The 27,219-nt window shown below is 42.9% G+C and overlaps 2 protein-coding genes and 1 long non-coding RNA gene across 8 annotated transcripts in view; 2 read left to right on the top strand and 1 right to left on the bottom strand.

Moving 5' to 3' along the window:
- Positions 1-5,594: 5,594 nt before the first annotated feature.
- On the top strand, positions 5,595-10,024 carry ATP5MG (ATP synthase membrane subunit g). Of its 2 annotated transcripts, none has more exons than XM_029574144.1 (3): positions 5,595-5,840; positions 7,148-7,308; positions 9,827-10,024. In XM_029574144.1, exons 1-3 carry the CDS (start codon positions 5,777-5,779, stop codon positions 9,923-9,925), a joined length of 324 nt encoding a protein of 107 aa, XP_029430004.1. In that variant the 5' UTR covers positions 5,595-5,776; the 3' UTR covers positions 9,926-10,024. The 2 variants fall into 2 exon arrangements, with proteins under 2 accessions (XP_029430004.1, XP_029430005.1); XM_029574145.1 differs by lacking the exon at positions 5,595-5,840 and adding an exon at positions 5,872-5,965.
- On the bottom strand, positions 9,885-13,527 carry LOC115074569. Its single transcript, XR_003852276.1, has 2 exons — positions 13,026-13,527; positions 9,885-11,501 (listed from the first exon to the last, which is right to left on the bottom strand). It is a non-coding gene; the product is annotated as an uncharacterized LOC115074569 (long non-coding RNA).
- Positions 13,528-13,718: 191 nt separating this feature from the next.
- KMT2A (lysine methyltransferase 2A) overlaps positions 13,719-27,219 on the top strand; it is a 152,591-nt gene continuing 139,090 nt past the window's right edge. For all 5 annotated transcript variants that reach the window (XM_029574143.1, XM_029574140.1, XM_029574142.1 and 2 more), the window contains exon 1: positions 13,719-13,964. In XM_029574143.1, coding sequence (XP_029430003.1) covers positions 13,737-13,964 — 228 coding nt within the window. In that variant the 5' untranslated portion in view covers positions 13,719-13,736. The remainder of the gene's footprint in view (positions 13,965-27,219) is intronic.

Raw genomic sequence — 27,219 nt, 5'->3', positions numbered from 1 at the left:
GGGCTATGTTCGGGGTGCTTGCCGGGTGGGGAGGGTCCCTTGGCGGCGCCGACCCCATCACTGACCCGGGTATGTTCCTCCCGACGCATGGCCAGGTAGATCCCGACCCGGCAAACGGCAGCCATTTTAGATATTCGTGCAGCTCCCGATTCGGAGCTGCAGGGGGGAGAGGAGTCGAATTTTCAGGTTTCTCTCCGATTTGAGCCCTGTGCCCCCCCCCCCCCCCGGATATCCAGGCCACGTTTTTCTTCATAATTTGTGCTCCTGATACACAAATCTTACCTGGCCAGCTTGCAGGAGGAGGACCCCTCTTCAAGTCCCCCGCCCGCCAAAGTTCCACGGATACCCACTCCGCCCGCTCCTGCGACGCCGGATCTGCAAGGCTCCATCAGGATTAGTGGTATTGGATAGTCAATTTCTCCAAGAGCAACCTTCAGCCCTCCCAGGTCCTGGAAATTCCTGGGGGCACACTTCGATACCTGAGTCTGCAAGGTGTTCCTCCTGGACGCTCGGGCATTCAAACTTATGGACCAAGTGCACAAACTGCTCTCGCTCCTGCTTCCTACGGCATGGGATTACCTCCAGGTACTGGAGACCATGGCCTCTACTATCGACCTGGTCCCCTGGGCTTTTGCGCATATGCGACCATTACAGAAAGTTTTGCTATCCCGCTGGAAGCCGGTTTCCGAGCAGTTCCAGATGCCCCTATCGTTTCTACCATCGCCGACATACAATGGTGGCTATCGCTAGCGCACCTCTTGAAAGGAATGCCCTTATTGACTCTGCAGTGGATCGCAGTGAGAACAGATGCCAGTCTCTCCGGGTGGGGAGTGATTTGCCAATCCCAGGCCACGCAGGGGTACTGGTCCCAAGTCCAGTCCTGCTGGCACATTAATCGTCTGGAGGCACGAGCGGTGTCCCTGGCTCTCAAGATTTTTCTTCCGCTGATCTGCTGCAGAGCGGTGCGCGTACTATCCGACAATTCCACCATGGTGGCCTATATCAATCGCCGGGGGGGGGGCACCAGGAGTCGTCTGGTAGCTCTCGAGGCCAGCAAGCTACTTGCCTGGGCAGAGCAGCACCTGGAGTGCCTCGCAGCCTCCCACATAGCAGGCAAGGAAAATGTCCAAACCGATTTCCTCAGTCGTTAACGTCTTGATCACGGCGAGTGGGAGTTGTCCCACTGTGCGATGGATCTGATTGTTCACAGGTGGGGCCCTCCCCACCTGGACCTGATGGCAACCTTGAGCAATGCCAAAGCTCCCAGATTCTTCAGCTGCTGGAGGGAGCACTGTTCGGAAGGAGTGGATGCCCTGGTCCCACGATGTTCTCCTCTGTGTTTCCTCCTTGGCCCCTAATGGGGAAAGGTTCTCAGAAGAATAGAGTTCCACAGGAGGCCGGTCATTCTCGTGGCACCCGAGTGGCCCCGCAGACCATGGATCTGGTGAACCTGGTGACGGACAGTCCTCTTCACCTCTGTCATCTACCACATCTACTTCGGCAGGGTCCTGTATTTTTCGACCAGGCGGATCGCTTCTGTCTAGTGGCCTGGCTTTTGAACGGAGGTGATTAAGAAAGAAGGGGAATATAAGGAGGAAGTTATTTCCACCTTGCTGCGGTCCAGGAAGCTGTCTACCTCTCTTGCTTATGTGTGGGTATGGAAAATTTTTGAGAATGTACGTGCGGAATCTGGCGTGCCGACCCATAAAGCTCAGATACCCCAGGTTCTTTCTTTTCTCCAGAAGGACCTATCGAAAGGTTTGTCTTTCAGCTCTCTGCGGGTTCAAGTGTCCGCCCTCAGTTCCCTTCTTGGCAGAGTCGATGGATATTTGGTGGCGGCTCATCCGGATATCATTTGTTTCCTCAAAGGGGCTAAGCATTTGAAGCCGCCTGGGCGGGCTCCTTGTCCCTCGTGGAGTCTTAATTTGGTCCTTCGGGCCCTCTGTGAGGCTTCCTTCGCACCCCTCCATCGGGCTATCCTTAAGGATTTGATGCTCAAGACTATTTTTCTGGTTTCCATTTCCTCCGCCAGGAGAGGGTCAGAGATTCAAGCGTTGTCTTGTACAGAGCCCTTTCTTCATTTCACAGATTCAGGGGTTTCCCCTCAAGATGGTACCTTCCTTCTTGCCTAAGGTTGTTTCTTCTTTTCATGTCAACCAATCTGTGGAACTCCCGGCTTTCTCTCCTGAAGATGTAGCAGGTACGGCAGGGGGTGATCTTAAGCGTCTTTATGTGAAGTGGGTTTTATTGCGCTACCTTCAGGTCACCAATGAGTTCCGAGTTTCGGATCATCGTTTTGTTCTCTGGAGTGTTCCAAAGAGGGGCAACAAGGTTTCTAAGGCTACGATTGCATGTTGGTTGAAAGAGGCGATTGCCTCAGTGTATATCTGTCATGGCCGAGCGGTCCCCGATGGTCTTAAGGCTCATACTTTGCAATCTCACGCGACATCATGGCTGGAGACTCAGTCGGTCTCTCAGGAGATATGCAGGGCAGCTATGTCGAAATCTCTGCATACTTTTGCTCGCCATTACCGTCTGGATGTTCGGGCTCCAATGTTTTGGTCCTTCGGACGGCAGGTTCTTTGAGCAGGACTGTCTCTGTCCCACCCTATTTAGGGAAGCTTTGGTACATCGCATGGTCTGGACTGATCCGGGTACGTATAGCAAAAGGAAAATTGGTTCTTACCTGCTAATCTTCATTCCTGTAGTACCATGGATCAGTCCAGATGCCCTCCTGTATTCTTTATCGGTCTGTCCGTTGGAAGTTTCTTCTTGTCCTTAAAGGTTTTTCTGGATATCTTTTTCCTGGATTGTCATTGATGGTACCGGAAGCATCTCTTAAGATGACCATGGATATTCATAGAAGAGTGATTATTCACAGAGTTCATTCAATTTTTCTATTGTTCAATTACTTCACTGTTTATTAATTCTCTTTACTTGCTTGACCTTAGATTTGTTGTCTTTATACTTTTCTACTTTGACAATGGTTATACTGAAGGGATGCAGGGTAGGTTCTGTCCGCCTGTAGGATACCCTTTCAGTTTTGGTCTGTCTCCATCTGCTGGACAGGAGGCTCAACCTCTGGTCTGGACTGATCCGTGGTACTACAGGAACGAAAATTAGCAGGTAAGGACCAATTTTCCTTTAGGTAAAAATAAAGTGTACCTGTGGTCATGTTAGAAAAAGGGATGCCTTGGAGAGCTCAATCGGTGCATGTTGGGAGAGTGGATGCTCAACCATGAATGTGTTTTCATATTCATATGTGGTTTCAATATTGCAGCAACCTGATTGACTTTTACTACTGGCAGAATATCAGTCTGAAATCATCAACTGTGTCCATAGCCCTGTCCAAGAATTGACAAGATGAGGAGGTCTTTGACTCCAACGTTATAAGCCAGATTTGTATGTAGGAAGAGTAAAGGAGAGGGCAGATATGACTCTGCTCTCTCATACTTTTCTTAGTGTTAGGGACCTTTGTTTTCAGATTTAATTTTGCCTGTGCATTTCCATGTTAGAAAAAAAATCAGTGAAAAAATGACTTATTTTTATCCTGACTTCTTTTTTTTTTTTGTTATAATATTGCAATTCCCAGGAACCTAACTGAAAAGGAAGGTTCTTAATTTTCTGTCTACCAGTCAATCAAAAATTGACACTGTTTCTGCCTATACTCTGCCCTGGTACAGTGTGACACACAGAAATCTTACTCCAATGCTGCTAAAGCAGATGTGTAGAAAATGAAATATGTAAACTAAACTGTGTACAATTCTGGTCGCTGCATCTCAAAAAAGATATAATTGCGATGGAGAAGGTACAGAGAAGGGCTACCAAAATGATAAGGGGAATGGAACAACTCCCCTATGAGGAAATACTAAAGAGGTTAGGACTTTTCAGCTTGGAGAAGAGATGACTGAGGGGGGATATGATAGAGGTGTTTAAAATCATGAGAGGTCTAGAACGGGTAGATGTGAATCGGTTATTTACTCTTTCGGATAGTAGAAAGACTAGGGGTCACTCCATGAAGTTAGCATGGGGCACATTTAAAACTAATCGGAGAAAGTTCTTCTTCACTCAATGCACAATTAAACTCTGGAATTTGTTGCCGGAGGATGTGGTTAGTGCAGTTAATATAGCTGTGTTTAAAAAAGGATTGGATAAGTTCTTGGAGAAGAAGTCCATTACCTGCTATTAAGTTCACTTACAGGTCTATCCAGTAAAGTGCGGCCGCGTTTATCCCACTCCTAACCCGCATTCTACTCACTTTCCAGCCGCGTTAGCCCTTCCTGCGATCCCGAATCCCCTTTAACCTACTCCTACCGCGTCCTAAAATCCCCGGGCAGCCTCTTCCGCACGCGGCATGTATATTGCATGCAAACGAGCGAATTAGCTATTCCCTAGCATCCCGTAACCCGTGCCCTGACTATCGCTATTTTTCCCTGCCGTTTTGTCGCGCGTTTAACCTGCTAACTTACTGCCTACCCTTACCCCTGCGGTAGAGGCAGGGGTAAGGGTAGGCAGTAAGTTACCCTTCTTAGACGCGGTTTACATTTGCATGAAATTATAGTTCAGGATCGAGCGGTAGGTGAGCTGCACCGTGCGTGCGGCAACCGCGGGTGCGCCGGGCACTAACGCAGCTCTTCCTACCGCTTGGTACTGGATAGACCTGTTAGAGAATAGCCACTACCATTAGCAATGGTTACATGGAATAGACTTAGTTTTTGGGTACTTGCCAGGTTCTTATGGCCTGGATTGGCCACTGTTGGAAACAGGATGCTGGGCTTGATGGACCCTTGGTCTGACCCACTATGGCATTTTCTTATGTAAGTGTATTAGTTTAATCGTTAATCAAACAGACCCAAAAATCAAAGGGTTGATTAGGACACAAGTCCTTCACAAGTGAATGCAGGCCAGAGGATATTTTCTACACATTTGCTTTAGTAACACTGGCGTAAGATTCCTTCTCTTTTTTTTTTTTGCGTTATTTATATTTTACTCGTCGGTTCCATCTCTAGTAAACGTAAAATGGAAGGCAAGGTTACTAGTATTACCACGACCCTTCTGCAAGTTGATCGAGAAGAGCTAAATCTTTTAATAGTGGGGTGAGTAGAAACGGGGGGGGGGGGGGGGGGGGGGGGAGAATCTTTATCCTAGAAAGCGTCCTTGCGTGGTTACAGGATCCACGACTAACGGAAGGCTTACAAACGGGAAGGGAGATGTTTTCTAGTATACAACAGCAGAGAAAACTATAACTTTGATTTTTCTCAATCAGCATGGATTCTGTGCCCTTTTAGAAAATACGATGGATTTCAGCGCCATCCTGGAGATAGCTGTTCGGGTATAATTGCAACAGTCCTGCCGCTATCACTTGACTGAGCTCCAGCAATTTTCCCCAGTAGAAGCGGTTAATCATATGGGCTTGGATGCAGTGGGAGGAGCCTACGGAAGATGGACAGTAGCTAGAAAGCCTTTACGTAATTCGGCTTCTCAACTGCTCAATTCATTAATCCTGTAAGGCTTTGTAGCGCCTCCCGTGGCAGGCTGCCCCTCAGACACGTTGCCGTCGGTCCCGTCCTTTTCACTGACGACGTAAGCCTTCTTGGAGGTGACATTGAGCACCGCTCTATCACCTTTGCTCGCCCATCTCTTCTCCTCCAGTGGAGGTGACACACAACGCCGCTCTAGCCTTCTTTATCACCTCGCTTCCTCTGTATCACTTGGGCGCGCAGGCGCAGTACTGGCCACGCCTGGGTAGTCTGGTTTCTCAGCAGAGGCTGCAGATATGGCACAAGCGGCCCAGAAGCTTCTCAAGACCGTCACCACTCGGACCCCGCAGCTTGTGAGCGGTAAGAGGCGTGTAGTGCGAGGACGTGGCGCAGCGCTGGCCTCGCACACCTGTCCTCGCCTCCTCGAGCAGAATCCGGACTGCGGCCTGCTCGTGGAATTCTCAGCCCATTGATGGGAGTTATGGGTAGGGCAGGTATTTGGGGCTTAAGCTCCATTCTTTTTTTTTTTTTTGCCTTAAACCGAGACTGGGAAAAATGCTGTGATGTGACTCCCGGGCTCACAACAGCCTCGCTGCGTCTCCTGAGCTGTGCCCTCAACTCGCTCTTCAAGGAGGCTCAGTGGGCCCATGCCATTAATTCTCTTCGGGGGGGGCTACTGTTCAAGGTGTCTATAGAGAAAGCACTTGTTTTTAACTTGAGCGCGTGGTTGAGAGAGACTGCAGTATTATGTTGAAGTGAGTAGAGGAGGAGGGATTGAGTATCTAATGTTGATGGCCGTAAGTGATCATCTAGAATAATACTGGGAGATGACTGCTTTCTATCGCTTATAGAAAAGGAAAATAGTCTAGGATAATAAAGTAGAACTGTTCCCTAAATTGCTCAATGTTTTTTTTTTGTTTGTTTTTGTTTTTTAATCTTAGATGCCTTTTCATCTTCCTCACTGGCTCATTTTGAATCAGCAGCTAGGCTTTTTGTGCTGGTTCTAGCAAATTTTCTCTTGGCATCTCCACTGTCACCTACTGTTAACTTTTAAGATCAGTAAGCCTGGAATCAGGAAAGTACAAAGCTCTGGAGACTTATACTATGAGAATGTTTGCCTCCTTTCTTTCACTGATATCTTCTGTGGTCTGTTTTCTGTAACCTGATTTGCTCCTTTATTTTTAAATGTCTTTTCCCCCCTCTTATGGAGCTGCATATTTGACTTTCTCCCCACATAATATCCCTGAAAGCAGGTAAAACTTAATAAAGTAAGTATTATTGATGCAATAATATAAAACTGAGCCTATTCCTAACCAGGTGTTCACAGTTCTATATGATATATTTAAAATCGCACTGGAGGAAACATTTAGTATTGGTTTTTTCAACATTTGCCCTGACCTTGTATCCCTTTCCCTTCTTTCTGGCAATTGACATGCATGACATTGGTAGTGTTTTCCTCCCTAAGTTACTAGTGTCATTCATTGCCATGTTACTTTGCAGCAAGCTAGGTCTGTAATGGAGACCACCTGCTTGACAGGTGCATCAGGATCAACCATCCATGAAGTGACTTTTCCTGCAGGGGATATGTCTGAACATGACAACACAATGCAGCAGAACTTTAGTAAGCAAGTCATTAGTAAACATATCCTGTGTCTCTTCTCTTGCAGCTGCTGTGACTTACACCAGGCCCCGTTTGGCCACATTCTGGTACTATGCCAAAGTTGAGCTGGTTCCGCCAACCCCTGCTGAGATCCCTAATGCTATAGAGAGCATGAAGAAGATGGTCAGTGACTTTCAAACAGGCCGTCTTGCACAGCTCACAGTAAAGGTAATTCTGGGCTGCAGGAAAACATGAAAAACGGGCATGTGTTTTCCTAGGGTAGTGGAGCAGTTTTCTCTTATTCTTGTTAACAAAATATGCCTGGCAGCATCCCTCCTCCATGTTTCTGTGCATGTGAGTACATGCATTTCTGCTATGGTTCTGCAGAGTGCTAGTGCTTTTGTTTGGATGCTTTTTAAAATACGGAAACTTTTGTGCTGTAAAACATTCGTAACTGGCTCACATAATGAAACCCCCTAGTTATCTAGGTACTGCTAAGGCAGTTCCATGGCTCACAATAGTATCTTAATGCCAGTCAGAAGTAGATTATATATCTATAGAACTACCATCATAGGCCTTCAGGCATATTTAATAGCATCAACAAACTCAAATGCCCAAAAAGTGCTGAAGTATGAACCTGAACAAGTTAACATCGGTCTAAATTTGGACAATCGTTCCTGTGAATAGAAGGCATGACTAAGAATCCACCAGTATTCAAGGGGGAAGAAGCAAGAGAATGTGGAAAACAAGAGAAATTTCTTTAAAGAATCAAACCATTAAACAAGGAGATAGAACTGGCAGAAGAACAAATACAGTGGGAAATACAAAGCGTTACTTCAACAATGTCAGATCAAAGCCAGCCAGTTAGGTTTTCAGGATTTCCACAATGAATATGCATGAGATACAATTTGCATGCTATGGAGGCAGTGCATGAAATTTCTCTTGTATGTTCATTGTGAATATCCTGAAAATCTGTCTGGCTTTGCGGGGGGGGGTCCCCCAGGACAGGTTTGGGAACCACTGTTTGTGAAAAGTAGGCTGAGTGGTATTACTATATCATAGATCACTCTACACACAATCTGGTAAAAGCAAAACTTAATTTACTAACTACCTTAAATATATGGTATGAAATCAGCAAAGAGAAACAATATCATAATGAATATCAGTACAAGCACATAATATCAGAGTAGGCATTATGTAGATTAACCAAGTAAATAAGATTTCAATCTCAGAGATAAGAATATAGGTGGGCTTTGCTATGGAATCTATTCTCAAAATGAAGGATTGTGTGACACCAGGAACTCCTCATATAGAACCAGCTATTCATTCTTATTCTTGGCTCATTCCTCGACTCACCGTTGCACTCAGCTTTATGTATCTCATTCTCTGTCTTTAGTCCACTGTCTGCTAAGTGTTTCAGTTTGCACCCATAGCTCTGACATTAGCCATCTGGAGTTGTCAAGCTATAGCAATTGACTCAGTTGCAGTAAGATTTACGACTCTAGCTATGACTGTTAGGGAGTTATCATGTACTGGTCTCCTGAACCCTGGCTTTCATCAATGCTATCTCTTAGAACAACAAATGTTAGAAGAACCAAATGTCTTTTGCCTTCTTACCTTATCAGCCCATCAGTAACAGCCAGAGACAGTGTGCTGAGACAGTATTTCAGGTTTTAATAATTCTTAGCTTAAGCTGTGCTAAGCTATGCCCAATATACATATTGATCCACATTTATCAATTTATTGGGGATTGTTTTGATCCATTGCTAATCCCACTTTGGTGTTTCAATGACTTCTGGAAATCTTAACTAGCTCCCTAAAATAATCTTCTTACACTGTTTTAATGTTTCTAGCTTGTTTTATTGTCAAACTGAAAAGATAGATCTGCTGAGGTCAATCCAGTGACTCAGCACATTATTTAAAATTATTTTTATCCCATACCCTCCAAGGTTTGGGATGGATTACGTAGAATACATACACATTTAAAATATAAAATAGTAACCAAACATGGTTTAAAACATACAGTGATGCAAACATGGATCGAACAAAGAGTTAAAACATTGCAGTCAATGTTCAGCTAAGAATAGGAGAGTGCTGTGATCAATGAACAATCATGCTGGGAATGCCTTAGTAAATAAATAGGTTTTCACAGATTCTATTCTATTCTGCTACCATTATATTGCAATGATCCAGGGAGAAGCTAATTTTGGAATCATAAGGGCAGTTCTTTCACTGATAAAGAAAAAGAAGTGATTTTTTTTTTTTTTTTAAACCTTCTCCTTGATTAGCATTAGGAAGCACCAGAGAGGCAGCTGAAGTTTGAAACATGGGGCCTGATCTGTGTTTGGTCTAAACTATTGTTAATTTATGTTTTGGCTAGCCACAGGCGGCAACTTGTTATGCTAGATTTTTAGGGAGCTTTGTTTTCATTTTTTATTTTGGTTTTCCAGGAATTTATCAGTGTCATGGTAAACAAAAATAGAAAACTAGTGAGGGAAAAATGATAAATTTCCTGGTAAACTAAGATAACTGAGAACAAAGGCCTCTGTTGATTTCAAAGGGTGCACAGGGACACTTGTTAACACTTTAAACAATTATAGCCTATGTTAATTTAAAAGGAAAATAAATGAGTAAGTTGCTTGCTGAGGATTTTCTAAGCATGACACACAGGATCTGCAGTAAGTAAGCAGTGCTAGTAGATACAGTGACATACTTTGGAAGCTCACCCTCTCTTATTCTGTTTCAGGAAGCCCTGCGGAATGGCTTGGTGGCCACAGAAGTGCTGATGTGGTTTTTTATTGGAGAAATCATTGGCAAAGGTGGCTTAATTGGATACAATGTTTGAGGACAAATCCTACTGCGATAGTGTCATTGTCATAGTTGGAGTTATTCTTTGGCAGAGCAATTGTTGCAGGGGGAAAATAAAGTTGTACTTCTCCATGCCTGCTATTGTCTCCAATCTCTTTGTGGCGGAAGGGCAAAATAATAGTTGACAATTACTGAAGGACTTGTGCTGCTCTTGAATTGGCTAATCCTCTGCTCGTTCACATTCTAGCATAAATGCTGCTGAAGATGTTTTAGGATCATTCAGGATCAGCGAGCCCCATTTTGACCACAACAATCTCTGTTCTACTTCTAGAACTTGACAAATGCAGCTCTGCCACTGCACTTTACACCTGCCCTTCAGCACACTCTATTACTCTAGAATATACATTTAAAAAAATTATTATATTGAGATATAAAGGCAAACAATCAGTAGCTTGAGCTTCACCCAGTATATTTCCCTGTGGGTTTATAAATTTGAAACTAGTAATTCCCTTTTGCTTGTATGAAGAGTAAGCACCCAAAGTGTAGTAGCTCTAGAACAGAAATTAACTTTTTTGTGGGGAAGAGTGCCAAAAAATTACCAAGGTCTCCGTAAGAGATGGTGGTGTTCTAATTGAAGACAACCCACTGTCCTATAATTGAGGCTGTCGAGGGACTCCTATCTTGAGTGGGCATGCTGGTATCTAAGCAGTGTGCAAGTAAGCATTTTTTTAATCTGGTGTGCTGTGCTGTTCTTCCAGAATGTGTGTGGTGCCAATACCTAAATAAGATGGGAAATGGCATGCTGGATGGAATGGGTTTGCATGCCATCAAGTGATAACATGCTGGGTTTGGATTGAATTACCTTTCAAAACCTGAGTTCAAAGTGAATTATAGTCCAGGTACAGTAGGTATTTCAGTTAGTTTATAATCTAAATTCATACATGAGGCAGTGGGCAGAGAAGTGATGTATACCTAAGGTCAGGAGAAGTTTCAGCACAATTTGATTCTTCGCCCTGATTTAAGTTTTCCCTTTACCTGCTTCCCATGGATGTCCTGTCTGACCATTAATAGTTCTGTTAGTGTATTTGCAAACAAGCCAGCTTCCTTCTGTGGGCTGCTATTTTGTTGAAACTGAATTTGCAGCAGTTAATTTGTCCTTTGTATTATATTTTGAAGAGCTTTCTTTGCAGCTTCTCCTGGCCGGATGTGTCACACAATGGCATCAGTCTGTTGATATTTGCAACAAAAGGGCAGGTTAGTTTTCTGATCTTATCTTCTGTGACAGCTGCTGAGATTGCACTGCAGCGAGCAGGGCAACTGGAACAAGCAGGTGCAGTCAAAAAACATGCCTCTCTATCCTGTCCGAGATTAAAGGAGGTGAAGGAAAACTGGTAAGGTGTTCTAAGTCCCTCGTCCTAGGTTACCGAATACCACATATCCAGCCAGGAAGGAAACAATTTGGCTGCCACATCTTCTGCTTCATGATGTGCTACTAATTTTTGGTTAATTAAAATCCAGTGCTTTATCAGAACTGCAACTTGCACAGTAGCTAACCTCTTCTATTCAATAGTCTGTTGCCTTCTCTCTCCAGTCACAGAAGAAACATCTTCAAGCTGTAGAACAAGTAGAAAGCTTTATATAATAAAGCAGATAGATAAACACAATCCTGATTTATTGTATTAGATGCTTCTATCATTATAAAGCTACATTTTGCAGAATGGCAACACCTCAGCCAGCAGACACTACTTAATACTCCATCCCCCAAGATATTGTAGTGATGTGTGTAAAAATGTCACTACAGGACAAATGACTGAAAATGCAGTTCTCGTGAAGTAACTAAAATACGGGGGGGGGGGAGGCATCATACATAGTGCATACTATCTAATCTCAAAAATGAGAATAAGCCCAAACGAGTGAAGAAACAGGTGGCGGTGGTCGAGAAAACTGTCTTTAATTCTGCTTGGCTAGACTGCAGGGAGAGTATAACCGCTACAGATTGAAAGCAGTTTGTAAAACTAAAAATTAGCTTCCTGCATAGAATTCGGGTGTCCAGCAAGTTACAAGGGGCCAGGAAGAAGAGAATTTAAACGAAGAGTTTAGAACGTTAGTGCCATTTACAATTGTACTATAGTGCTGCAGGTGGCTGGCATATTTCGGGTGCACTCTCTTAAGCTCTGGCTATGCCAGCATTCGGGTTTTCTCTAGCTTGTCTACCATGGAAGAAATCCTGTAGTAATCTGGAGTCTGAGTACTGCATATTGGGGGGGGGGGCCTCCTCATTGCCCCCTTTGTGCCATTCCTGCTGGCAGGCGAGCTGACTTGGCAGTGGGCTCTGCTAACGCAGAGGCCATTCAGAGGCTGGATGAGATGATGTCACTCATCTCCGGCCGGCACAGCGACTTATGTCACCAGCGAGGGTGAGTAAGCGCCCCCTGCTCCCTGTAGGTCAGCTCTGGCTCCTCCCTTTCCAGACACACACGCTACCAGGAATTTGCTTCTATGCTGCTATGACATACACCTTACAACGGGATACTGTTTTTCTGCCCATACGAGGTTTAGGTGGAGAACTAAACCTCATTAATTAATACCTGAGATGAACAGATGGGCCAGTTACAACCCAGACAGCTCCCTTTTCTCATATTGTACAGAAAACATGCTGTTTATACCTAATGTTACATTCTATCTCTTCTTTTTATATTATCAGCTGCTGGAGTTTGATAAGGTGTAACAGATTCTCAAAGGCTCCAGCTTCACTTAAACTCCACTTTAATCTGGCACTGAAAGGGCAACCCACTGAGGTGTATGTACTAAAAAGCGATTCCCTTTTTGTATTTAAGGGGGAAACTGCTAACCCTACAATATACGCTATTTGACTGGCTTAGAGAAAGGCTAAAAACATCGGGCAGAGAACCAGGGTTCAAATCCTGCCGACAATCCTCGTAACCTTTGCAATGTCACTTAACTCAGCTATTGCCCTCATAGGCAGGGAACTTACCTACTGTACCCGATTGTAAGAGACCTTAAGTTTGCATTTAGAAAGGGAAGTACCTAAACCCAAATTCTATTATCATTATGGTGTTTATCAATCAACCTAAAACATATTAAGAGATATAAGAATATGATGTATCTGCATTCACCTTTATTCATTCTTTACTTTCACTTTGCATTGCACTATTTCATGGAAAGGCCGCCTTCTCATACTTTTGAGCTATACAGATACACGGTTTCATGGCGCACCCAACCATTCAACCCTCTCACTAACAGTATATAAAATAATATTTTACAGTAGTACAGTATCTGTCAGTTTTTTGTCCATTCCCCAATGATTACGTTAGAAGAAAGAGAAGGTGTTGGGGTGACCCTGCTATGAGAGCTTCTGGAGATAAAGGGGCTGGAGAGAGGTCTATGTGAGCTCCTGTGCAGGAGGGAGGCAAAGGGGGGCTCATGTGCTCGTGCTGGACAGGACGAAGAGAAAGAACTGGCGTGGTCCTTTTCCTCCCTCCTTTAAGGGCTCCTGGGGTAGGAGGAAGAAATAAAAAGGACTGGAGTGGCTCCCACCCATTGTTGAAGGCCGCGTTCACGGATGGACGCTCTCGTCCTTCCCACCCACCTCAGCCCTTTGCTCCCGGCGTCTGCCTATGCACCCATAGCTCGCCGGTATCCGCCGTGCTGGATGCGGGACCCCACTGGCGGCTTTATACGGGCCGGCACTGGGACTCTGTATAAGGAATACGCGGCGCATGCGCAGCCCCGCTGTTCAGGTTCCGGGGCCGGGCGGCGCGCGCCCCTCCCCCTCAGCCCCGCTCCTGGCTCGTGCGTGTGTTGTTGCTCTTCAGTTAAAATAAAAAATGGCGCACAGCTGTCGGTGGCGGTTCCCCGCGCGGCCCGGCACCGGCAGGAAGCTGGGGGCTCGGCAGCGGTTACCGGCCCTACTGCAGCCGGCTACGGGGGCCGCGCTTCCCGCCCCCGGCCCACTTAGGGTCGGCCCGGGCTTCGATGCGGCGCTGCAGGTCTCGGCCGCCATCGGCAGCAACCTGCGCAGGTTCCTGGAGGTGCTGGGCGGGAGCGGCGGAGAGGTGAGCGGGGAGAGACGGGCCCCCGGCACCCCGCCCTCCCGCCTTCATCAGGTTTCCGGGAGGGGGGGGCTCCTCCTGTTATTTACAGCTGAGGGCGGGGATCGCGCCTGTGGGAGGCTTGTAGATATCACGGGGCACGGAGGGGGGAGCCGTTATAGCGGTGAACAGGAATTTCTGGAGGAGGTTGGAGTGGGGAGGGGAAATAGATGCGGGATGGCTTGTATATGGGGTTGGGTGGTGGAGGGTTGATGCAGGAAGGAAGGGGTGGATGGCGGGGTATGTGCAGAGAGGGTGGGGACGAGCGGTGGGGGTAAGTGGTTAGTAGGGGATGAGGGTGGAGTTAAAGATGGGGAGGGTGGGGATGAAAAATGCAGAGGGGTAAAATATGGGGAGGGAGATAAGGTGGTTGGGGATTATGAGGTAGATAAGTAGGTGCAGTTTGGGGTTAGATGGGATGGGGGGATTGTGTGTGTGTCTCTCTGTCTCCTAGTGTTATCCGCAGATGCTGGGAGGCTTTTGGAGGTTGAAAAGAGCAGCTGCTGGCCTGGGGGGAGGAGGCAGTCGTGGCGGTTGCAGGAAATTCTTTTGAATCAGGAGAATAGGAAAGAAAGATGTCCAGCATCTCTGCCCCCTCCTGTTCTGTTGCTGGCGCTCCGAATCCTGTACAAAGCCTTCTGCCCTCCTCCTCTCCCACTGCACCTGGATTCCGAGGGGGAGTCCTTAACCTGTTTAAATGGAAAAAACCAGGGGGCGGAGGTAGCAGTGCATCGGAGAAGACGAAGATTGCATTTTTGAATAGTTGATCATCCTCCTGTGTTTCTAAGGCAGTCCTAGCAGGAGACTGACAGCGCCAAACCCTGGCTTGACAGTAGGAAGGAGTGGTGGGGGGTGTGTTGCTCTGCCTGCTACTGTACACCTCTCTCCTTCCTTCTCTCTAGCATGCGCTGCAAAACGCAGAGACCTTCAGCCTCCACTAATAAGCAAAGATCGCTTGCTTAATATTAATTATATATTTTCATTTTGCTTCAAACTGCTAATCACCTGTTTCTCAGCACGGAGAACATATTTTATGCTGTTTTTTTCTCAGCCACCTCCTTGGAAACTGCAGTAGTGAAGATAGAGAAACAGATCCATTTCAGGAAAATGGATCAGTTTCTGTGGTTCTGTTAAAGACAGAAAAATGAGTTTTAGATGGCGAAAGAGACAAGAAAGCTGTGCATGTGTTGGAGATCTAGATCAGTGCTGGAATGCTATTTAAAAAGAATAACTGAAGTCTGAGGAAGATTGTGGGTCTTTTCCTGCTGGATAGTGAGGAGAGGTATGCATGGTATGAAATATATGGACTTTATATTTTAGATTATTGCTTTTTAGTGTCTTAAAATTATATCTTTGACTTGTGGAAACATTTTTTATCATTTTAAAGTATTGTAGTAATGTAAGTACTTGGTGTCTTGTTGCTAAAGCATTTAGCAATAAGTTTCATCATAGTTTGAAGTCTGTATATATATAGTCCAGCATATTGTCATTTTTGGACAGAATGTAATTAGAGCTTTTTAGATGAGGAGTAAAAACAATAACCCACTATGCTTTAAGATCTCATTTTGTTGCTTAGGTATTTGACTGTTTGACTTTTGGGTTGTGGTAAGTGACCATTCCATTTTTCATGCTCTTGATGGAAAGGTGAAGAAAAGTCTTGGTGATGAGACTGCTAGAATTGGAAGAATCTACCTGATTAGTTGTAGTATAGTGGATAACACATTGCTGTATAATGTCTCAGGCAGTCAGCTGCATCTCATTTAAATGAGATCATGCTCACAAGTATGAAGCATTACTCTATAGTGTCCCGGCAGCCTTCCCTTCTCATCTTTTTGAAGTTATCTCATTTGATTAATTTTCTTAATTGCAGGCACTGAGATGAAACCTCTTGTGCAGAAACAGGACTAACCTGGTTCTGTGCAAGAACACTGTCTAGGTTCCTTAAAATACTAAATAGATCTGGCCAGCTTGGTTTCCATTGGACAAGAGCAGCTTGTGGGCAAGTTGCTGCTTGGTCCAGCATAAGGCACCTATGTTTTACATGCTCATTACTGCTGACCCAGTGAAAGAGCAGAAGAGGTTGTTTAGTTTTAGGACAGGTTGAGCTTTCTTTTGAGGCCTCATGGAAGAAAATGTTTGGTCTCTGTCTTGTCAGAAAGAATGTTACCTGTTTTTATTATTTCACATGATAGATATTGTTTACTGTAGTGAGAGATGCTGTGAAGGCCTGTAAACTAGATTTTCATGTTTTCCCTAAAAACAGGCTCTCAGGGGAAAGATAGGTACAGGAAGTTAAATATTGGCCTGTTTCCTAACTTTGGAGTTTGGAGGGGGAACACCTGCCATCTACTGGCAATAGTTTTTTTTTATATGAATTAAAAATATCTGCAGTCCCAGATAATTTTCATATGCTGTAAGAAAGTTTGTTAATAGAAATAATCCAAAAGAACTGTTTGACATCTTGTGCTCTGACCTTAAGGGTAAAGGGTAAGGACTAGAGCAGTAACATCTTTTAGGACTACTGCTAGCCAATTATTGCCCTGAAGTTTTCAACGGGCACCATGATAGAATGCTCAAGTGTTTCGATTGAGGTGACTCTTCAAAAGGAATAATTGGCTGGAATTGTCAAAATATCAGTGGGTGATATTTGTTTTGTTCTATCCTTGCATTCCCAAAAGAGAGGATTAGGGCTTCCCCAGCTCTGCAGTAATGTCTATTACTTATCAACAGAAGCCCTATTACCCAGAATAGTACTAACCTCACTCTATCCCAGCCCCCTCATGGATATCTGTTGGTCCCATACCCTATACTGCAGCTCTTTGCTGTCTCACAAACATGCTGCACTCCTAATGAAGTACCTCTAAAGCTGGTCATTAGCATGTGACATGCACCAAACGTGAGAGCACAAATCTGCAGTATATTTTAGTTCAAAGCTAAATGCTGAGCACATAAGTTCATGGGAGGAAAAAAATGAAAATGTTGTTGACCTCTTACCTATGGTTTAGAATTTTCCTCAGCCCTGAGGAAGGCTATCTACGTGGGACAGAGATGCCACTACTATGCAGTTGAAATGTGTGTGGGGTTTTTGGCTCTCTTGAACTCATGTGCTCTGTTCAGTGATCTATTTTTTTTTTTTTTGTGTGTGTGTGTTTTTTTGTTAATAGATTTATCTAGAGCATTTATTCACTTAAACCTGGAGCACTACAATTGCTTATTAAGCATGCAATCCCCTTCCTTTGGCCTTTATTGATATCACCATTTCTCATTGCTCTGCAGTTTGCTGAAAAGCCTGGTAATTCCTAGTCTTAGAGTGCCTAATATTCTGGTTTTCTATGTAGTCTTCATATTTATATCCGAGTTGCAAACTCAACCAAGATATTAAATTGAGTGTACTCTTCCTCATTTTTTGAGCTTTCAGGATATCTATGTGGCAGTGGCTATCATAAAAATTGATTTGGCAATCATTTTTTCATGAGTAGGTGACCTGTAACCAGCAGGTAACAAAGTAGAAATCTGATTGCAAAAGTTTTTCATTAATAGGTAGTAAGAGTTACCTCCTGCTTTATTGGTTGTTTCTACCATTCTGCCTGCATAGCTGGGAGCATAAGCTTCACCCAACATGCAGTTTTTAAGTAAGGAGTAAATTTCAAGTGTACGTTCAGTTAAAAGTTGTACTTTTTAACATTTGACATGTGTCGAATATGTATATAAGTGGCCTGTAAGCTTGGACTGGAAACCTTTCTAACGCCTAATTGGAAGATACAATTTTGCCACGGGAATAATTGTCTCATAATTCTTTACATCCTCCCAGGAGTAATTGCAAAGTCATTCTAAATTTGCTCATACAGATCTGCTAAACATGCCAGCTTTATGCAAACTTCCAAGCAGCAGCCAGCCTCCTGCAGTTTCTCTTTTCCCCTTTAACCTCTTGAGCTGTCACTTTGGCTATGTCTAGCACAATAGTGCGCTCTGGTCTTTCCAGGTTTGCTCCATCCTTGTAAGTCCTAGTAAAATGGATTCTGAGGTGCTGAGTCTGGCATACATGGAAAGCAAGCAGGGAGGATACTCCAACAGCAGGGGAGGCTGTGGCACTCTGTAGGAACCTTTTGATCAGTATTTGACTTCTGACTGATGATTGTCCTTTGAGTGGGAGGGTCATTGGATTCCTAAAGAGATTTAGCTAAGGAGTCCTAGTCTTCCGGGTTCTCTAATTCTGACCCCTCCCCCAGGAAACAAAGTGACGATGTCTATTGTCCTGTCGGTGCACATCAAGCTTTTGCTGTGTTGCTTTTGGAATTGAGCAGAATGCACTGCTGTATGCTGAGTAATTGAATGATAGTAAGCCTTGGTTGCAGTGCGTCAGGATTTTTTCTCTCCTTGATTCGTTAAAGCAGCAGCAGGGAAAAAACTGCAGAGTCACTGTCAAGAGTGAGCATGTATTTGTAAAGGAAACCTGTGGTTGATTGGAAGGCAATTTAATTATCAGGGGTTATATTTGTGCTAGCAAATCACAGGGTCAAGATGATGAAAGGTATGTGGATCACCTGCCAGAAATATGAATGACAGTGCTTATAGCAGGGATACATCCATTCTTCACAGTTGCCTGAGAGCACCAGTTTCAAAGGCTGTCAAAGCTCTTGTGAACCACAGCTGTTTTATGTGTGTGTATGCATGTGTTTTTTTGCAGTACTTTTCCTTGTGCTTCTTTGGGCTGTCAGTCGAATTGGAACCAGGGCTGGGATCTGGCACCAGGAGCCTTTCTTTGCAACTACCCAGGGATTTTCCCCCTATTTTATGTCCCACTCCTAATTTACTTTAGTTCAGTCCTAGCAGTCCTCCAAATCCCTGCAATCATGAGCCCAAAATACAGTCCTCAGGTGTTGCCCCCTTTCTTCCCCAGGGGCAGGTGAATGCTGCCTTCAAGGCATCCTTGGCCAATGCGAGGAGCGGAAGACCTGAACTGGTGATCAAACCCATGTCTTTGTACATGGCAGTATCTAGTTTTAACATTCTTTAAAATCCAATTTGGGAAGTCTGACTGAAGGTGGGATAATTAGAAACCACTTGAATTTTTGTGTGTGGGGGGGGGGGTGGATTTCAGGCTGCAGAAAGCATTTCCTGGACAGTCAGAGCAAAAATAACTCACATTAGCCCAGTTTAACTGTGCCGCAGTTAATGTGCTCAGTTGAGAAACTTCATAAAATAAATCCAGGCTAACACCTTGAACTCAGCTGCTAGTTTTTTGTTCTCTCTGTGTTGTAGTTAATTTCTTTTAGACCTTTCTTGAGACCAGATAGAAATCCTCTAAGAATGGGGCTAAATTCTTTGAGAGGAACATATTTGTTTTGCTCTTATAAAATTAATCTACATAGTTTTTAAACACTTTCACTGTATTAGCATCACAGAGCATGTACTTTTCCAGCTGTAATCAACCCATTCACAATCTGATCGCTGATGGTAGGCTGAAACAAGATTTTAGTTGAGATCTTCATTGACAAAGTAAAAACCAATCTGATTCCCTAATTGAAAAACTGAGGGTTATTTTCAAATTGTGGTAGATTACTTGCTAGCTTGTATTGCTTAGGAATTTAATAGCTGTAAGAGTCTCACTATATCATGTATCTGGTTTTTTTTTGTCATTGATAAACATAAGGGATCTCTGAGGGAATGGTAGGGGTTGGAGAGCTGAGCAGTTGTGTGTGTGTGTGTGTGTGTGTGTGTGTGTGTGTGTGTGTATGTATGGGCAGATTGGTAAAGCCATATGGTCTTTCTGCTGTCATGTTTGTATTGCTTGTTATCCAAATAGTGGTGTGGCCCATGTCAACTGAAGGAGGGACTGAGAAATGCCAGTCTTCATCTTAATCTTTTCTGAGATCCTGCTTTAATTTAAACTGCTTTGCTATCCAGTGCATCTGCAGTATCCCCAGACCTCTTTAACCAATAGGAACTCATATTCCATAATATACACACAGAGGAAAAATCCAAGAAGTATTAAACTGAATCCTCAAAAATTATTCTTAAATGTGTGTTTGTTAGTCTTGAGATGTCTACAGTAAAAGGATTTTCCTGATAACATAACCAGAGGGGTAGAAAATTGCTATATGCCATCCTCATTAGGCAGTTTCTGGCAATGTTGCTTTAAGAAGTGATGGTGAATATGTGCACTTCCAAGCAGTAGAAGGAACACCAAACATGAAATTGCACAAGAAATCTTGCAGAAGTTGAGTTCTCTCTCCTGATCAGTCTGCTTATGGTCATAATGCCACCATAAATTGAGACTGAACAGTGCATGGGAAGAGCTTCCTGCAGCAGAAAGTATATGTTGCATGTGCATGGTGGATTTTAATTTTAAGTGATGCATTAAAGAAAATACCCATTGGAGGATTATAGTAGCCATGGGGGTTTGGCTTGTTTCTTTTTTTTTTTTTTTTTTTAATTTAACTCTTTATTCAATTTTTGCAAATTAAAACATAATACAAAACTTGTATTTTCATATAACATAAGTAATCATCATGAGGGACTTACATAAATCATATAATCCATTAACCAAATAACACATTATTTCTCTCATGTGAACCTATAATGTGGGGGTACCTGCCTAAACCATAATAATACAATCAATAATAACTATAAAGGGAGTGATTTCTATTTATTCTTGTACAACCGATACTTCTGACAAATTAGGCATCAAACCTAGACTGGTTTTATCCCTCAAGAAATTTTCCAGGTGGAGGGGCTCATTAAAGGAAAATTTCTTACCCTGGTAATTGACAAAACATTTTGATGGAAATTTTAAATAAAAAGTGGCTCCAATTTCCAGGGTCTTACTCTTTAACATAAGGAAGTGTCTTCTACGCAATTGCGTAGGTCTAGACACATCCGGAAATACATAAACTTTTTGGCCACAGAATGGTAAATCCTTATTCTTAAAGAATTTTCCCAGAACTATATCTTTATCCTTCTCTAAAGAAAAAGATACAAATAATGTTGCCCTTTTATTTATAATATCTGTAGACTCCTCTAAAAAAGTGGATACCCCTATACTTTTATCCTCTATCTGCCCATTGTTGTCACTAGGGCGTATAGGAAAATAATAAATCTTTGATATCACTGGTATATCCTTATCTCCATATGCTAGATTTTCTTTCAAAAATTTAGAAAACATTTCAACTGGCGATAACAACCTAGTAATTGGGAATTGTACAAATCTTAAATTTTTAACCCTCATTAAATTCTCTATATTTTCAATTTCAGCATGTAAAGAATTACAATCAGTAATATTCAAACATTCTCTCTCTTGGATATTCTGTACTTTCTTTTCAACAGTTTTCAGAGTTAACTCTACATCATTTATTCTTTTACCTTGTTCCAATATTGACAACCTGTTAACATTAACTAGAGAGGATAATGAGTTGTTAACTTGTACTAGATTAGAGTCTAATTTTTTCAAAACCCTCCACAAATCCCCCATAGTCACATTAGCCGGGTCTACAGAATAATTACCTTAGATCGGGCACAGATTGATTCTTGGCTTGTTTCTTATATCAGTTTCTTAAAATGTATTAGGCAACCTTTACCTGAAGTCACTGGATTGATGAGGGATATTTTTCCATCTGTCCTTGTTGCTTGTTTTGGTTAGGATTCTAGAGCAAGCAGAGCCTGCTGGTATAGTAGTAGCTTAGAAGTTGCCAGCAGGGCAACTTCTGGAGGGGAAAGAGTGCACCAGTTGCAGCTGGAGACAAATACCTTATAACATTGTGTGAGCAAGGAAGAATGTGAAAGGAAGGAGTTCAGTACATTTTTACATTGCAGAGACTTTTAAAATTATGAATATAATTTAAAGCCGGAAGTGTTGGGATGTGTTAAGCTACTGGAATTGTTTTATTGGTCCATCTGTCAACGATCTTTTACACAAAAATGCTCTAAAATTAAAACAGTCTCCACTGTTCAGTTCTCCAGCCAGAAAGCTGAGCAGTAGATCCTTAGTTATGTCATGCATACTGTGACATCAGAATATTGTCCAGTTCCTCAGCAAGTCGGTTGTTAATTTCAGGAAACCCTTGAACATCCTTTTTTGTAATACTCATAGTATACATAGTGCTGTACAAAGTAAATATGTCTATAACGGAATACAGTAAATTCTTAATGAGTTCTGTGCTCTGAGCTTGCAAACTTAGGGCCAGATTATTTAAGGCTTTTCTCCTATTTTGAGTCTATGGGAAAGACCCTTAGTGAATTAGGTCCTTAGACAGGGGTGATCAACTCCAGTACTCAAGAGCCACAAACGGGCCAGGCTTTTAGGATATCCATAATGAAGTTGCATATGAGAGAGGCGCTAGGGGAAATTGTGCCCCTAGTGCCTGCTCAGCAGAGGGCGCCCAGAAGAGGTGGCTGTCAATTTTAGAGCATCCGTTTTCCTAACCTGACCGCTGGCACTTTTTTAAAAAAAATTCCTCCAACTTAATATCGTCATGAAATTAAGTCTGAGGAAGTACAGAAAAGCAATATTTTCTGCTTTTCTGTACACTTTTTGGGCTCCTTAAGACTTAACGCCAGCACCAGAGCTGGCATTAATTTTTGAGTGTGTGCCTCTGGCACACATTTTTTTTGCATGGAGGATTGGATAATAGCCTTATCAACATACATTTGCATGTAATGTGCTATTACCTACGCACGTGATTGGAGGTGCATTTTGGACGTGCTAACCCCCATTTTGCATCAGGGGATTTGGACGCGCGTCCAGTCATGGGTTAAACCGTGCACTGCAGCCAGCGTACGGGATAGCATGGGCCTGAATGTTAGGTAAGCACAGGTTAGTAGGAGCATTTCTGAAGCCTGATCTTCCACCTAGCCTGTATAGATGGACTTTCTCACCTGTCCATTTTGAAAATTGGTAGCTCTATTTAGTAGATGTATACAACGCTAGATAGTAAGGTCAAAAAGTAGTGAAGCCTCGATTCGCTGCCTGTGGCCTTGTTATGATCTGGAAGAGACAGTTTGAAAAATGTTGAACTGCATATCTAAATATTGTAATTATTCATATTATTCCTGACTTGTTTGCAGTACAGAACCAAGGGTTTCATAATACTGTCAAAAATACGGCTGAACAGAGCTGAATGTTTCATATTTCTTGGGTGCACTTTTCTGTCTGAAGGCACTTGTGGATAGAAACAGTTCCATAATGTGACTGGCTGTGACCTCATAATCCCTGCATGTGTGGTTGGGATTGTGATGTCACACATGGAGGGTTGTTCTTATCAGGATAAGCAGCAAATTAATTCTCAGGCTGTTCTTGGTTACCACACATTTAGCTTTTATAGTGAAGGAAAATCACTAGACACAGAAAAATTGCAGTGTCTTGCTAGCATCATTGATGCCATTTTTCCCTGGAGATGTCGCTAGCTCTTTAGTTTGGCAGTTTGTCCACTGAAGAGGCCGAATGTTGCAAAGTATATCACAGATGCCAGTGCTCCCTCATAGCTGCACTGACTTTTAGCTTTTATTCATGAAGTAAGGGAACTCTTTTTTTCTTATCACTGCTCTTGCTTTTCTTTTGTCACTATCCTTTCTTATTTTAGAATCATTTGTGATCTCTGTGTAGGTTATTATGTATGGTGATTTAAAAACTATATGAAAAATCAATCTGTAATTGCTTTTCAACCTTCTTGCTCTACAGTGTTAAATGCTGGTTGTCTCTGGACAGAGTACTAAACAATACAGTCCACTTTTATTTGAAGGATAGGTCAAGAATATAAATAAATAAAACTTACTCATTGGTGGTTCTGCTTTAGTAACGTAGATGTATGAATAAGAGACATTTGGCATCTCTCCCACACATAGCAGTTACTTCTCCAATTAAAAGCTTGCGTACAGAGTTGTGCCAAGTATAACACGAGGCATGGATTGCAGAACACTAATTGAGCACTGTGACGAAAAGGCCACCCATGGCTCAAGCCTCAGGGAATCCAGTGCCTCATCAGTTTGTTCTTATATGATTGCATTTTGGTGGCTCATGCAAAATCTCAGAATTATTGATACATTTTCTGAAGAATGTATCCAGCCCTATTATGGCTTGCTGCTGTAACCTTGCATGCTGATGCCAGGTTTTTAGGCACTGCTGCAAGTTTGACTGTCACAGTGGATTCCTTTCTATTCATCACTTGCCATCTTCTATTGCAGTAGAGCAGGTGTTTTCCTTTGTACCTTGGTGCCGCATAAGTACTGAGAGTATGGCATGGGGGAATTGCTCTGGCTCCAAATGTATATTCTCCCCTTGAGAGTAGGGTAGAATGGTAATGCAGAGCAATGCTGAGAATGTGACAACACTGCAGGTAAATAGAGGTGGCAGATATGTATAACCTCTTAAAAGTGTGTATATATTAATCACTGATGTTAATGTCTTCATTTTTCTTGGGTGGTTGTTTAGAGGCTTTTAGGGGTGATAAGATGGCTCTTAAAAAAAAAAAAAAGCAAAAAAAAAAAGCTGTATAATTGGAATTTAAGAATTTTTAGGTGGAATACTAATTTCCAGGATTCCTAAGCTTTCACCAGAGGAGAGTTGCCACCATGGAAGAGTGTGAGGAAAAGGAAGGAGTTTGGCATATGTTGGGTATTCTGTGTTACTTTCATCTGCTTGTTTCACACTTTTCAAGCAAGAGGCGTTCAAAGGACTAATGTATGTAGCTTATTGGTATGGGAGAGATGGTTATTAGGGATGTGCATTCATCACATCCGTTTCGGCAGTTGTGCATGTACCTCGCCGACTTTCTAGTACACGTGAAAAACGGTTATGCATGTATTTTTAATAATGAGCTATGCACATAATACCTGTTTTTGTGTTTTGTTTTTCCACTTGTACTAGAAAGTCAGTGAGGTACATGCATACCTGCTGAATTTTCAGGACCTAGCAAGATGCATTTGCAGAGTAGAGGTGTGTCGACTTCCTGACATTTCTATTAACCTGATTCAAAAGGACTGAGCTTAAATTTTGTCCTTGTGTCTGAGAGCTGAAGGTAGTTCTTGTTTTATATAATCTTACTGTCCACAGTTGTGTGTGTGTTTTTGGGTTTTTTTTCCTTTTTGACTCAACATTTTCATTCTACTCCTTTGAACTGAAAGTGCACATCAGAACCAGGGCTGGGATCTGGTATCATGCGCCTTTGTTCACAATTACCTATTTCATATTCCTACTCCCTTCCTGTCCTCCTTCGGGCCCCCCCCTCCCCCCCCCCCCCCCCCCCCCAAATACCCTAGTCTTATTGCAGTGACAGCCTTGCACTCGGGCTCCTTCTGGAACCTTGCAATCATGGACCCTTAAGCCCTTAGGTGTTGCCTTTAAGTAATGACCATGACTCCCACTTGGGGGCTGTAAATGCTGCAGCATCTCCAGTCTGACTTGATCCAGGAAGGAGAAGACCTGACTTAGGGCATGACCAGGGAACCTTCTACATGGTAGTACCCAGCACTGTTGCTGAGCACCAGGCCAGCCCACACCTAGTGTTTTTTGGGTTTTTTTCTGGGACATGGCGCATGAGGCATTGTCATTTATTAGATTTCTTTCACTTTCCCAGAAATTTGCAGAAGTATACTGTGAGATAAATTGACAAAGGCTATAGGTTTATCTCCCTTCCCCCTCCCCACAGCAAGCTGAGAATATATAATGAGATGAATGCTAGTGATCGAGGTGGATTAGGGGTATGCCTTCCCTTTTCCCCATGGTTGCTTGTCTTGAACACCCCTTCCAGTTTCCATACCTATTTGGTAACAGCAATGATTTACCAGATTGCTTTTTATGGAATTAGTAGCACTGTTCTCTATGAAATCTTGAAGCTGATAATCTATTTGGTAATGCCTTGGTTTGTGCAAAATGGTTTGCAACCAGCTGTTACTCTCTGGGGCTTTGCTCACTAAGGATTGTGCCTATAGCAACAAATATAAGAAACCTCTGTTATTAGTATCTACAGTATGTCTAAGTTCTCACTCTGCCTTCTTTTTTTTTGTGCAGTTTTGTTCCTGCCATGTACTGTCTCCTTTTGTAAAATAGTTTCCTGGAAGAAAACCACACAGGAAGCATGAATGATTATGTATCTTGTCAGACTGGCATTATTTGCCTTCTTAAAACCAGCTCTTCCTTTTTTAGCCTTAGACTATTCTTATGGATGACTGAGTGTTATAACCTCAGACAGTTGCAACCCTTTACAAGCAACCACCAATAACTGCATTACAATAATTTACCAAATATTACATTTCAGGGTTTTTTTGTACATTTTCTTATCTGCACAGTTGTGTGTGCGCCTCAAAGGGTTCTTCTATTCAGATTTCTGCTTTTGATGGATTCATTGAGTGTTTGTGGTGACATGATCGTTCAATATCATAGAAACAGTGTGATATAGGAGGAGAGGGCTGGTTCTTTTGGAGTCTATTGATCACATGTTCATGTATCATCAAAAGTAGAAGAGAAAGTTACCACAAAGCTTTTTTAGTGGGATAAAGGATTCATTAGCTTTCATCCTTTTATTTGTTAGTACATATTTAGTATTTGGGGGTGGGGGAATTAAATATAGGGCCAACATGTCATTGCTGTGATGGCATGCAGGGTGATTAAAAACGTAAATGGATTAAGGTTGCAATGGTCCCAGGTCTTTTCAGATTTTACGCCCCCTCTGATTATTGCACTACACTGGCATAAGGCTGCATTATCAAAAGCCAATTGAGTGATATTTGGAGTTTGCACATCCAAAGATAAATAGAAATTAGCCAGACCTGAAGTTCATTCTTCAATGGGGGTTTTTCCTGCTCAAAAATATAGGTGCTCATTAATTAGCCATTATGTGTGGTTGACATCTGATTGCACTGACATTGGACCAAGCTCTCACAGCTCAATAAAGATTTTGAGCATGTACAGGAATTCCTGCACGTGCATGCTACTTCACAAGCCCCTTAGTTTTTGTGTCCAGGCTACCGCACAAACGAGGCCAGTCTCGCTTATAATTTTTCTACTTTTTGGTACCTAATGTTCCTATCTGCCTCATTACTTAACATTTTTCTGCTGCTGCCTCTGTAGCCCCTCAAACAGAACTTTTAAGTTCTTAAAAAAAAATACATTTAAAGTAAGACTGAGAATTTGTGGTAGATGGAGAAATCTGTGGTAAATGGCAGTAAGACCTGGATCCTTAGTCACTAGGCATCCATCACAGATTCGCACTTTGTCTGTCGCTGT

This window comes from Rhinatrema bivittatum, chromosome 12 (assembly GCF_901001135.1).
Source record: "Rhinatrema bivittatum chromosome 12, aRhiBiv1.1, whole genome shotgun sequence".
In the NCBI taxonomy this organism is placed as follows: Eukaryota; Metazoa; Chordata; class Amphibia; order Gymnophiona; family Rhinatrematidae; genus Rhinatrema; species Rhinatrema bivittatum.
This window is presented reverse-complemented; position numbering and strand designations above follow the sequence as displayed.

Excerpts from the sequence above, each read along its gene's own strand:
- ATP5MG (XM_029574144.1), top strand. The coding sequence starts at position 5,777 with ATGGCACAAGCGGCCCAGAAGCTTCTCAAGACCGTCACCACTCGGACC. Across the intron at positions 5,841-7,147 it reads GACCCCGCAGCTTGTGAGCG|CTGCTGTGACTTACACCAGG; the intron begins GTAAGAGGCGTG and ends CTTCTCTTGCAG. Across the intron at positions 7,309-9,826 it reads TTGCACAGCTCACAGTAAAG|GAAGCCCTGCGGAATGGCTT; the intron begins GTAATTCTGGGC and ends ATTCTGTTTCAG.